Source organism: Myotis lucifugus, unplaced genomic scaffold (genome assembly GCF_000147115.1).
Source record: "Myotis lucifugus unplaced genomic scaffold, Myoluc2.0 scaffold_1347, whole genome shotgun sequence".
Classification (NCBI taxonomy): domain Eukaryota; kingdom Metazoa; phylum Chordata; class Mammalia; order Chiroptera; family Vespertilionidae; genus Myotis; species Myotis lucifugus.
This window is the reverse complement of record NW_005872395.1, coordinates 57,094-70,192: the sequence shown is the minus strand read 5'-3', so window position 1 is coordinate 70,192 and position 13,099 is coordinate 57,094. Positions and strand designations below refer to the sequence as shown.

The 13,099-nt window shown below is 63.7% G+C and overlaps 1 protein-coding gene across 1 annotated transcript in view; it reads right to left on the bottom strand.

The window, feature by feature from the left end:
• SAMD11 (sterile alpha motif domain containing 11) overlaps positions 1 to 13,050 on the bottom strand; it is an 18,729-nt gene extending 5,679 nt beyond the window's left edge. Inside the window, exons 1-7 of the mRNA XM_014449680.2 lie at positions 12,684 to 13,050; positions 11,592 to 11,683; positions 7,800 to 7,981; positions 6,453 to 6,503; positions 2,948 to 3,072; positions 517 to 606; positions 233 to 367 (exon numbers count right to left, since the gene is read on the bottom strand). Coding sequence (XP_014305166.1) covers positions 233 to 367; positions 517 to 606; positions 2,948 to 3,072; positions 6,453 to 6,503; positions 7,800 to 7,981; positions 11,592 to 11,663 — 655 coding nt within the window. The 5' untranslated portion in view covers positions 11,664 to 11,683; positions 12,684 to 13,050. The remainder of the gene's footprint in view (positions 1 to 232; positions 368 to 516; positions 607 to 2,947; positions 3,073 to 6,452; positions 6,504 to 7,799; positions 7,982 to 11,591; positions 11,684 to 12,683) is intronic.
• Between the last annotated feature and the right edge of the window lie 49 nt (positions 13,051 to 13,099).

Sequence of the window (13,099 nt, the reverse complement as noted above, 5' to 3'; positions counted from 1 at the left end):
CCACCAGGTACCCGTGGTGGGGGTCCTTGGGCACAGGGAAGGAGAGTCAAGCCTCTACCACCTCCAGGGGAGCTTACTTAAGGGGGCCCGGGGTCTCAGGGCCTGGGCCCTGCACCCAACACAGCCTGTTATCGGCAAAAGACCCCAGGGTTTCTTTTCAGGGCGAGTATCAGCCTCCAGGGGCAGGGAGAGCCCAGCACAGGTAGGTGGACACTTGGTAAGGGGCACATACCATGGCTGGGGAGGCCCAGGTGGTAGAGACGCTGCGGGTCCTCAAAGGTGCTGGCCTCACTCAGTGCGGACATGAGCCGGCGGTAGTGATCCTCAGGGCCCATGCTGGGCCCCAGCTCTGACAGCAACAGAGTCTCTGCTTGTGGGGAGCATACAGGGAGGGGTCTCCTTCAGGTACCGCCCAGGTGGAGAGCTTGGGCTGACCCCACCCTGCAGAGGGTCTCGGGTCTGTTATACCTTCCCCGTCCTGTCACCTGCCCCCTCCACCCCCACATCGGCTCCCACCTTGGGGGGACTTGCTTCGAGCCTTCTTCTCCAAAGGGCAGTCAGTGCTGACGTGGGGGGAGCGGCCTAGCCTCTTGCCCAACAGGTCACCTGGGGGAGGGTAGAGTGAGCCCCACCATGTGTCTGGCCCTCAGCCCCCGTGGTCTTGGGCTCACTGGGCCGGGCTGAGGGTTTGGAGGGATGGAGATTGGGAGGAGCAGGGAGGGAGAGGACAACCCAGCTCACTAACTCCAGCCTCCGTCCCTGCCCAGCCCCAGGTCAGCCCAGAACCACACCCATCACTGCTCAGGGTGTCCGTGGGTCCTGGCCACATGAAGGCCCTGCCTAGCCAAGTCCCAGGCCTCAGCAAGAGGACGGTGCTGGCCCTGGGATCTGGGGGTGTGTGTGTGTGTGTGTAGATGTGACGGCAGATTTCTGGTAACAGCCTCAGGGCAGCTCAGGACCCCACAGGCACCCTGCTGCCCCCACCCAGCCAGAAGGTTGTCCAGCGCAAATGTAGGCCTGCTCAGCACCCTGCCGGAGGGAGGAGAGGCTCCCGATGCCACTCCCAGGACCGGGGTGAGGACTGCCCCACACACTTCCCGCTCAGGGAGGCCTGGGGGGTGGGGTGCAGGAGCCACCCCCTCTGTGACCCGGGGCCACCAGGACACCTCGGCAAAGGGGCACTGCCATCAGCTCCAGAGCCTAATTCCTCTTCCTTATTCCCTTAATCTGTCATTTTTATCAGCCCGGGAAGTGCGGCGCGATCAATCTCCACTTTACAGCTGACAGAATGGTGCTAATAACTTATTGATCTTGGCCACCTTGCTGCCACTGGCCCGTCCCGTGGCTCAACCCAGGCCCTGCCCATCCCTATCTCAGGGGCCTGGCAGGATGGGGGCACAGCCAGCATGAGGCCCCTAGAGAAGTCCAGTGGACAGCCCGCTGGCCTCAGGGTCCCAGGCAGGAGGGCTGCTTTCTGACTATGCCAGGGCTGGGTCCACACCCCGACCCGTACATAACCCAGGGCTCTCACCTCCCTGTGACCTGCTTCCCACTGTCCACAGTGGAGCCCCCTACCCCCACCCCTTTCTATGGGGGGAAGGGGTCCCCCGTGTGGTGGCTGCATAAGGTCCTGCCAGGGGGTCAGGTGACTAGTCCGCGATAAGGGCCACATTTACGCAGGGACACAGCCTGGATCCAGAAGCAGGCAGCCAACCACAAGGTGCCGCCCCCCCCCACCAGCCCCCCCCCCAGTCCTCCTGACCTTCCCACTCAGGAGCCAGGGAGGGGCTGGGGCTGTGGGGACAGGATTAGCAGGTGGCTTCTGGGGAAGGGCAGGTGAAGACAGGCAGGTGACCCCACGGCAGGGCCACAGGAACACAGGGAGGCAAAGGGCACTACAGCCCTGAGGAGAGGCCGAGACTGGTGAAACCTGGGCCCAGTGCACAGGTGGCACTTCCTGCAGAGCAGGGGTGACCTCGGCACAAAGTGGGGGTGAGGACACCCTGACCCAGGCACGCAGGGCCCCCAGCACCGCCCGGCTGGGGCTGGGCACACGTGTGGTGCAGGCGCCCCGCTGTCCAGGGAGGGCCCGCTGGCTCAGAATATCTCAATCATCACGGGGCTCCGGAGGCTCTGCCAATCGATGCGGCAATTAGATTTTATCAGCCGCCTGCTCAGCAGCCTCCAGCGCGGCTCCAGAAGCAGCCCCCACCCCAGGGCCTTCCCAGGCACAGGCATGTGGGGGAGCCCGGGGGAGGGCACTCAGGGGACCCTCAGGGGCCCAGGATGCTGGCACCCCCTGCCCAGCCTCCCTGAGAACTGCAGCCACTGCTGGAAAATTCCCTGCCCAGGGCTCCTAGGACAGCCAGGGACCCTGCCAGCTCCTTGCCCGGCCCACAGCCCACCCTCGTCAGCTGCAGCCCCTCCGAGGTGATCCCAGAGCTCCTGGGCCGGCACCTTCCTACCCAGTCTCCCTGCTCTCAGTGAGGGACCCTTCCCTCCTGGGGCCCCGTGAGCTGTGGGGCTGGAGGGTGCTCGGTGCATGTCATGTGGAGGTGTGCCTTTCTGAGCCTCCGTGAGGCCTGCACATCCCTGACCGTCCTTGCCTCCGTCTGCCCCTGTGAGCAGGGGTGACAGAGGCCTCGCTACTCCAAGCCCACCGCAGCAGCAGCCACCATGGAGCCACGGCCTCCGCGCCGCCCCCCCCCCCCCCCCCTGGTGGCCGGGATTAACACAATTACCATCCCATGCAGCCCCCGGGGAAAGCCAGGCCCCCCACCCCCCTCCCCCCCCCCTGGCCCCCCTGGGTGCCTTGCAAGGGTGCTGGGGGGGGGGGCATTCCGGCCACTAAGAAAACACTGGGGGGGTAGCGGCAAGGGCTGTCCTCAGGCTAAGCTGCTGTGGCCCTGCAGCCCCCTCCCGGCCCCTGGACTCCCAGCCTCCTCACCTGGACCACCCAGGCCTAGCTCCACGCTGCTGCTCTGGAAGTCACAGCGGCTCTGATGCTCAGGCATAACGAGGTGGCTGCCGCGATGCAGGCTGGAGAGGAGGGTGGGAAGGTCGCTCTCCTGGCTGCAGCAAGGCGAGATGGGGAAGGTGGGACCCATGAGGCAGGGTGCCAGACCAAGCTTGAGTGTGGGCGTGTACGGCACCAGGGGACAGCATCTGAGTGCGGCCATGCCTTCTGCCCACCTCCGGGGGTGGCCGTGACCCCACGTGTGTGAGCATCCCCGTAGCAGGACCAACCTCAGACAGCTAGCACCTGCCAAGGGTCTGCTGGGCAGGGGAACTTGCACACAGACCCCGCAGCAGCTCCGGGGAGGGTCTGTGCAGAGCTGGGCTGGCGCAGCCTTGCCATGCTCTCTCCAGTGACCAGGGCTGTGTCCATGCCCCCTGCTGGGAAGGCAGCCAGGCACCCACCAGGCAGTATGCCTGCCCCCGGCGAGCCCGGGCACACACTGTCACGTGTGTGCAGCCTTGGCTGCTTCGGGGAGAACGCTGCCCACACTATTTCAACTAAAACTTGCAACCAGCCATGGACCCCCGATTTCTTCAACTAAGGAAACCAAGGGTCAGACCAAAGGCCAGCTCCGGACTGGAGACGGACATCCATGACACACAGGCACATGCACACTCATGGGGCCACAGCCCTGCGGACCTGCGAACATGGACACAGGCACAGGCACACTCATGGGGCACAGCCCTGCGGACCTGCGGACATGGACACAGGCACAGGCACACTCATGGGGCCACAGCCCTGCGGACCTGCGAACATGGACACAGGCATGGCGGGAGCCTGCTCGCCTCCAGGCTCCCAGCAGGACCTCAGCCAGGCCTTGGGGAGGGGGGAGTGGGCTTAGGGTAAGCATGTAGGTAACTTTTGTTCTCTCACTTCTGTTCCTCAATCCTACATTACAGAACCCCAGAGAGAAGAGGGAGTGAAGAAACCCCAGTGCGACTCGTAGAGATGGCACCCCACTCCATTAGTGATGCCACCTTGCAGACACAGTCGGGGCAGGACAGAGGAGAAGCAGGGAGGGACTGCCCCCCCCCACCCCAGCACCCTTGCTCCCTGGCCCACCTGTAACAGAGCAGCCTCCTGGCAGGGCCACTGCAGGGGGACCTCCATGGAGTGACCTGGAACCGACCCTAAGCCTCATTAAATAGCCTGCGCCCTGGCCTGGGTGGCTGGGCGGCTTATCCAGGGCTGTCCCCTAAGCAGATCAGTTTCAGCACCAAAGACGCCAGGGCTGGGCTCCCTCCCACCCCACCCTCAGGAGAGAAGGTGGCCTCCCCTGCAGACAGGAGGGCAGGTGGGGTGGGAGCAGGTACTTTAGGGGACTAATTAGAAACTAATCCACCCCCTCACCCATCCTCATCAACTGGAGGGGGGTAGGAGATGAGCTGCTGTCTCAGCACCAGGGTGGGGTGGGGCCTAGAGGCGGGGCCAATGCTGCCCCAGGTCCCCAGGGCTCCTGCAGAAGGTGACTGACATGTGAGAACAGGCCCCCACTGCAGCCATCAGCTCTTCCATGCACAGGTCATTCGGGCACTCGAGGGTGGGGCAGCTCCTTGGGGGTGATGCCCAGTGGGAACCAGGACACCCCGCTCTTTGCTTTGGGAGTTCACCCCAAGACAGCCTGTTCCTGCCCTGGGAAATCTGTTCTGGTCACTCACTGAACAAATCACACGACAAAGAAACTTTGCACACACTGACTGACGATAGGTGAATCCTCCCCGGGCCTCCAGCATGCGATTCTTGAGCCATGAAAACACCCTCTCACCTGCTATTTGTTACTTGCAATTTGTAGGGGGCTCTGAGGCTCCCTGGGGGGCTGAGTGGAGGAGGGTGCGCTGGGGGAAGGAAGAGGGGCCTGAAAGGTTCCCTCAGCGACCATCACACTGCCCAGTCCTTTCCCACCTCCTGGCCAGTTCAGGGGTTCTGACAGGGCAGGGACCACATCTGCCTGCTGCCCAGTGCTCAGACCCATCCACTTCAGGGTCAGATGGACAGAAGGACGGGATGGACAGACAGACGATGGACAGGCAGATGAAGATGGATGATGGAGCCAGACGAACAGACAGATGGAGAAGGATAGAGAGTGATGATGGCAGACAAACAGGCATGACTGGACAGATGGACAGAGTCTGACAGACAGACAGGAGACTAGAGACAGAAGGACAGAGGGACAAAGCCAAAAGGAGCGACAGCAACAAAGACAGAGGGTAGGCAGTGTGAGGCAGCTGGGCTGGGTGCTGCATGGAGGGGCTGAAAGTCCCCTTGGCCCCCACCCCCCACCCCTCCTCTGGCAAAAGGCAGGAAATGATCCTAGCTGCTTCTGCCGCCTGTCTGAGCAGGGGGACCCTCTCCCACTTCCCAAGGCCGGGTAGGTGGGGGTGAGGGTGGGGGGCCTGCAGGGAGAGTCGGCCTGGAGAGGAGCAGCAGCTCCTGGGTTCCTACCAGCTTTGCGAGTAAATTTACCCTGTAGCTTCCCAGGACAAGACTCATAAGATGTCATCACTGTTCACGATGGTTTATAAGAAGGACCAGCTCAGCGGGCAACTTCAAAATGAGGTAGAAATAAGTTTGAAGATGTTTTCATTGTAATTCGGCTCCAGATCTAGACCTCGGAGCCAGGCTGGGAGTGGGCAGGACCAGCTCCACCCGGGGGCCCCGCCGAGGCAGCTCGGCCAGACCTGATGCTCACTGCCCGCTGCCCTTCCTGCGGCCGCCCCATAAGGAGGAGAAGACTTGACCCCACTGACCAGAGAGTACGGCCTGGGCTCCACCCGCAGACTGACCTCCCCGTGCCCCCGGGAGCCAGAAACTTGGGTCCCCTAATGCCCCCAACCTCCTCTCAGGTCCCCTCACTGTGATCTCCCTCCCTCCTGTCTCCACAGCCTGAATCACTGTGGACTCAGCAAACCCCCACCTGCTGGGCAGGGCCTCAAGAGGACCTTTCGAAACATACACCTGGTCACTCTTCCAGCTCAAGAACTTTCGGTGGCTCCCCACTGCCTGGAGGACAACACCCAAGAGGCCTAGCGTCCAAGGCTCTTTAACATCTGATCGAGCTAGACTTGCTGACTGGGGACCTCCTCCCCTCCCGCATCCCCTCCCCTCATTTCTCCATGTCTTTGCAGACATCCCCTTTCCCTAGGGAACTCCTACGCTGCCTTCAAGATCCCACTCACACGTCACCGTTCTCACCTCCTGGTGGGTCTTTGGGAGGGTGGGAGGGGGCGGCTATGGCCTCATCTTTGGGCAAATGGGCTCAAATGGCCAGTCCCATGTGGGAGGGGGACTCTGGCTCCAGAGTTGTGCTGCCAAGGCCCAGGGACAAGTCGACAGACAGACCGCAGATGAAGGAGGGGAGGAAGGAGGCTGCCGGAGAGATCTAGAAGCAGACACACACAGTGTGGGAGAAAGCCTGACCCAGGCCCGACCTCACCTGCAGGACGTCTCTCGGAAGGAGATGTTCACATCCCAGTGGGTGTGGACCCTGGGAGGAAAGAAGGCGAGTCAGCACGGCCTCTAGGATGGCAGCTGGACAGCAGACGGGTGTGTGGCACGTCCCTCATCTGCCCCCAGCACCCCCTGAGGAACTGCGCTGGCTCAGGCCTGTCTCCAACGCCACCCGGAACCAGTTCAACTGCGAGGGCTGCCTCCAGGAGGCGGGAAGCACGGAGCTGAGGCACCGTCTCTGCTGTGACCGCGAGGAGCTGAACGTAGTGCTGGGGGGGGCGGGGGGGGGCTGCAGCTCCTTCTGCATGTCACTCATGTGACCAAACCCAAACTCCTAGTGGCCAGAGCTACCCCAGCTGGGCTGGAACCAAGCCAGGAATGAGCCCGCAACTGCCACCGGTGCCAATGGCTGGGTGTCAGCCCACGTATAGGCCGCGGGGTCCCAGCTGTTGCCAACTGCCTTCCCAAAAGTGACCACTGCACTACGGAGGCAGCGGGGATGCCAGGACCAGAGGTCAGGCAGGAAACAGCTCTGCCCCGTGCCCGGCTCTGCCCCATGCCCGGCTCTGCCCCGTGCCCGGGTCCTCCACCACAGCAGTGCCCCTGGAAAGACCACGGGCCGAGGAGGCAGGGGAAGCCTGTGGTGCTTCACCTCCCCAGGTGTGGGTGTGGGCTTGGCAGTGGGGTCCTGCGGTCCGAGAGGGTTACTAGGGTAGGAGACATTGGAAAGTGCTGGAAGACTAGGTGGGAAGAGGCCTAGAAATTCTGGATGGATGGACAGAGAAGTCAGTGGCCAGAGGGAGGTTCCTCTGCCGTTGAGGGGAGAGGTGGGAAATCAGGAAGAGTGGCCCCAAGCCTGGGATGGGACAGTGAGGACCCAGCAGAGCCACCACCTGCCAAGGCACATGAGCACAAGTACATAGGGGCTGCCCAAGGGAGGGTCCACCCACTCCCCACCCCTCGCCTGGCTGTGGTGGGACCAGGCACCCCTTCCCAAACCCTGCCCGGGTCTCCCTGTCCCCCGGAGCCCTTGGGCAGAGTCCCCCTTCCTTCCTCAGCCCATTGTTGTGCCCGCTCCCCAACAATGCTGATCCAGTCCTGGCTTGGCCCTTTGCCCCACCTGGGGCAAGGTGGGCTCTCACTGTGGTCCCATGAGATGGAGGGACTGGCATGTTTGAGCTGAGGCACAACAAGCTAAACCCGGGCCCAGTCCCGAAGGCAAAGGACTCCCCTCCAGGTCTGGACCTGCCTCCAGCTGCCTGCAGACCTGTCTTGAAGTCCCATCTGACACCTGAGCCCATATGCCCTCCATGCCCTCGCCCTGGGAAAGTACCTTCTCTTCATGATCCGGATGTGTGTGTCGTCCTCCTGCTTCAAGCCAGGCCGCTGCCCGCAGGCTGGCCCGCTCCCGTCGCTGTCGCCATCACTGGCTATGAAGCTGGGGGTCAGTTCTTTCTTCAAGACCCGAGCAGGAGGCAGAGCGACTGTCCTCTTGTCTGCCAATCGCCCCCGGTTCTGGGCAGAGAGGGAACAGAGGAAGGTTAGCCCCTCGGCCCTCTGGGGGCTGCACCACAGCCCGACCCCCAGGCAGGCCCAGGTGACAGAGCCTCACAGTCAGCAGCACGTGTTCCCCGCTGCCCTGGCCAAGAAGGGAGCCACCAGCCTCCAGGACAGGCCCCAGGGTTGGCAAAGGCCACAACTGACCAGAGGCCAAGAGCAGGGAGACAAGGCCTCAGGCAGAGCCCTTCCATGGATGCCCTTCCACCCCGGCCAGGGCTGAGGCTCAGGGGTGGCCCTGGCCAGGCTGCTCTGGGCACTGCCTTGTCCAGACTGCACACTCCAGCCCAGCCGTCCCGGCCATCAGCCTGAGTGTGAGATGCCACCTGAAGGCAGACGTGGCTTCCCCAGTGCCTCCGAACCCAGAGGGGTCATCTGTCTGCACCACAGCCGCTCTGCGTCCTGTGGCTCTTTTGACATGCAGTGCCCTCCATGTGTGCGTGCGTGTCTGCCTGGTAACCCTACTCAGACTCTATGAACCCCCAACGGAGCCCAAGCCATGCAGAGCCCAGGTCCCACGGGGTCTGAAGCCCTTGCAAATCGCAGGCCTGGGGTTCACAGATCACTTGGCCAGCCCAGCACTGTGAGCCCAGGGGTCCCGGGAGATCCAGTTTTCCACAAGGCCCCTGAGCCCCACCCCTGCGCCCACCATGACCAGGTAGGGCTCATGGCACAGAGCTGAGGTGCCTGAGCCGGAATGCAGACGCACAGGGCACTCACACAGACTAATGCACGCTTAGAGCTGGTGCACACACGCTGGCGAGCTCCCTACACACACGGCACTGTCCAGTGTGCTCAGGTCCCGCCACCCCAGGGGAAGAAGAAAAGGCAGCGATGGTTTTCTGGTGGGCGGGGAGCTTTCTCTTATTTAGTAACAGGTTACTGGCTCAGGGAGGCAGCAGGGGTCTTGGGATTATCTAATTCTCTCTCATCTTTTCAGTCCCAGGGGCCTCCTTTGACCTCCTTCCTTCTGCCAGGACAAGGCATCCCCACCCCACCCCTGAGCTTGAGGAACAAAGTGTCAGGGGTTCCTGGCCGCTCCTGGACCAGCTCTGCAGCCATCAGTCCTGTCCTCAGAGTAAAGGTTCTCTGTAGTCCACCATCACCTCCAGACACATGGCACCCGCACCCCCAGGCACCCTGGTCGCCTCCACACCGGCCCTCAGGAGTCTACCCTCCAGGCTCCTCTGCAGCACTCAGTGAGACAGACTGGGCAGCCAGGGTCCGGCACAGGGTTGGGGTCGGGGGGTCAGTCTGTGAATAGCCTGCAAGACAGGGCTTGCTCCATGGCCCCTCTCTGACCCTAACCCCGGCCCAGCTCGTCACCAGCAACAGCAGAGCATGAGTGAGGCTGCACAGGTGACCACTGTCTGGTCCCCAGACCTGCACGTGCCCGTCAGTGGGCTTGGGAGTTTGGAACAGGTCCCCGCCTATCTGGAGTGCAACCCTGCTGGGAGGTCCTGCTCAGCTCTGCCCTTCTCTAGCCTGCTGCAGGCCAGGCACCAGGACCGCCTTTCCTGCTGAATCAAACCCACCCAAGGAAAGGAAAGGCGTGCCCTCTGCTTCTCACCCGTAGGACAGGGAAGAGGAGAGGGAAGTGGCAGGTTAGGACGACTGCTTGCCATGAGGCCAGACCAGCTCTGCTGGCTTAGGGTGGCTCCTGTGGGTGCTCCCACGGGAGGGGGGCTCAGAGACAGAAACAGGATGGGCAGCCCTGACCCCGGCCAAGGACAGGGGACATGCATGCCTTCCACGCACACTGGAAACCTCAGCCACTCATCCCCGCTTAGCAGCACAGATTTGAAAACTGGGTGCCGAGCCTCCTCCCCCAGCCAAATACCGGCTCCCCGGGGATCAAGTATGGCCGCTCGTGTGGCTGCATGGTCCCTGCGCCACAGACCCAAATTCTGCCCCTTGAGTATCTGTGACTGCGGGGTACGTACACCTGTGGAGCTGGCTGTGGGGGAAGCCAGTCTGTGTGCAAAAGTGGGGGCTGGAAAGACAGGGATCCCATGGGGCTCCTTAAGGGCAGGGTACAGGGCCAGCCCTAGGAGGGACCAGGCTCGGGAGGGGCAAGCCCAGGTCTGAGCCATCGCTCATGCAAAGCAGGAACCTGGGAGCCCTGGACAGGCAGGCAGCCCTAAACTGTGTCCCCATCCCTGTCCGAACCACCATCCAAGCCACGGCCATAAGGAACTGGTCCTGGGCTCAGGCCACCTGCCCCCCCACTCCTGTGGGAAGGCAGGGCTCCTCCCACCTGAACAGAAACTCCAGGCTGGCGAGGAGGCGAGGACCCCTCCTCTGCACCAGCTGCTTGAGAGGGTGCAGAAGTGGAGCTCGAGCTTGGTCTCTGGCCCCAGGAGGTCCGGAGGCCATGGCAGGAGGTGGGGTACCTGTGCACCCCTGTCTGTTGTGTGGGCGTGCCCGTGGGTGATGAGCTCGTGTCAGACCGTGTGCGGTGGACATGCAGATGCAGCGAGCCCCCCCCCCCCCCCCTGCCCAGCCTGTGCGTCTGACCTGGCGTCTGTCTTCACAGTCGTGTCTGTGACTTCCTAGTTTCTCCAGATTCCCTGCCGCCAGGGCCCAGGAAGAACCCAGGACCTCTCCTCCCTCCCCCAACCGACAGCTGTGCCGAAGGTAAAGGCCAGGGACCCTGGGCCCTCTCCACCCTTCCTGCGAGAGGGGCTGCTGGGTGGTGCCAGTCAGAGCAGCACAGCCACCCACCGCGCAGCCAGGCCTCTAACCGGCTCTCCCCAGGGGCTCAAAACTGGTCCTTCTTGAGATGCAATTTCCTTTCCAGACCAGCCCTCCACCCGCTGCTGCCTGGAGGACATGTGCTGGGGCAGGCACAGCACCTTTTGTGCGGCTCCCCTAGGCCATGTCTACCCTGGGCTGGGGGCCCCACACCAGCCTCCAACCAGCCTCAGTTCTGGTTACCGAAGGCCCACACGCACCGAGCTGCCCTAGGCCATGTCTACACTGGGCTGGGGGCCCCACACCGGCCTCCAACCAGCCTCAGTTCTGGTTACCGAAGGCCCACACAGCACCGAGCTGCCCTAGGCAGTCTTGCACACCAAGGTCTTGCTCTGCAGGGCTCCAGCTGTGGGTGCCCAAAGAGGCACATCATTCACATCCAAGCCTATAACCACCCCAGACACACGTCGGCTGGCCAACACTGTCACACCCCAGAACGAGCATCACCAAGGACCAACTCCTCTTCCAAGCTGGCCAGGTGACATGGTGACCCCCCAGACTGCTGAGGGCAAGATCTCCAAGCCAGTTGGAAGACTCTCCGGAGAGGGAACTTCACAGCCCGAGTGTCCTCAGGACTTGGGAGCAGCAGCTCCAAGACCCCCAAAGAAAAGCTTCAGGAGAGGCAGGATCCAAAGGGGCGGGGGCTCCAGGTGCCCGGGATTCCCACCCCAAGCAATGTCGCCCCGATTTGCCCGGGGGGCTCCCTCCTGCACACTGGCAGAGTTGAGGTTAGGATTCTGGATCCTACAAAATAAGCACATGCTCCCCCGGAAAGAAAGAAGGACCCCGTAGCCCAACTTCCTCCCCATCTCACCACCGGGGAGGAGATCCGACAGCCCGGACAGTCGCAGATTGGCGGGTGCACCTGCAGAATCCCCTTGGACATCAGCGTCTTCAGACTCTTCCCTGTGAGGAGAGGCAGGCAGGGCCGGTGAGGGCGTGGGCGGCACTTCCGGGGTGCAGTCAGCAGCAGGGCTGGGGCCCCCTCCCGGCACGAATATGCACACCCACCTCAGTCCAGCTTCCAAACCCACCACCAGCCCTGCCGCCCACCCATCCTCGTGGGTCCCGCGGGGATTTCCAGAGCTCAGAAACTGAAGACCCGGGCGAGCGCCCTCCCCGACCGAGGGCGCCCCTCCTCCCGCTTCACCCTCTCCGAGCCGGGCTGCGGGACCCCAGGAGGGCACAGTCAGGACCTGGGCTGCGCCTGACCCCGTAGCGGGAAGAGGGGGGCTACTGTGGACTCTCGAACCCCAAAGTCGAACGCTACTGGGTCCCTAACTTTCCAACTCCCCCCACCCCCTCTCACCTCACTTCTGGCTGCCCGCTCGGCGGGAGCCCAACAGGCTGCTCCCAGCTTTGACGCCGCTCCGGCTCCGCGCGCGCCCCGGACCCGACGCGCGGCCCCGCGGCCCCCACCTGCCCGCTCCAACCCTACGCCTCGCCTTCTCTCCAGCAGCTCGCACCCACACCTCGGCCGCACGTGTTCCCTCCACTCCCGCCAGAACCCGTGGCTCCGGGGTCCCCGGGGTCCGGGGAGGGCGAGTATCCTGCCCAGCCCTCCTCCCGCCTGCTCTCCCGAGTTCCCGTAACTTCCCTGCGTCCCGAGGCCCGGCGATCCTGCCGAGACCCCCGGAGCGTCAGGAGCGGCGGGCTAGGGCGCAGCGGGAGCCGGGCGAACGGAGGAGGCCGAGGACGCTCTGCCCGGGTCCACAGAGGAGACTGTGCAAAGCGAGGGGTGGGGGTCGGGGGAGGAGTGTCCCTGCGGCAGCCCCGGGGCCACAGCGCCCTCTCTGGGCGGTGACGGAGTTTCCCCAGATGGCGGATGAGTGGGGTCCGGACCCACGGATCCTCGGGGAGCGGAGGTCAGGCCCCGGGGCGGCCCGTGTCCCCCCTGCGGGCGCACCTTTGTGGCGGATGCTGCGCTTCCAGTCCTTGGCCGTCTCGCGGCCGCTGACGAACTGGAACTCGTTGGGGGTGAGCCACTCGCCGCGGTGGCGGATGGACGGCCCCTTGCTGCCCTGGCAGAGTTTGTGCACGTAGAGCAGAGCGCGGTTGGCGCCGCACTCCACCTCGATGCATGGCTAGCCGTTGTCCAGCAGCGGCTGGAAATCCGGTGCCGCGGCCGCAGTGGCCGAGAAGCGCTTGAGGGCCAGAGGGTCCCGGGGCAGGTGGAGGTGTGGGGTGACCTCGTTCAGGCTCAGGTAGGCGCGCGGGGTGCGGAGCGGCGGAGCCAACAGACCCTGGTAGCCGGCGGCCGTGGCAGGGAGCGAGGCGGCAAAGGGCAGGGCGGCCACGGCGGGCAGTGGCGCCAAGTAGCCG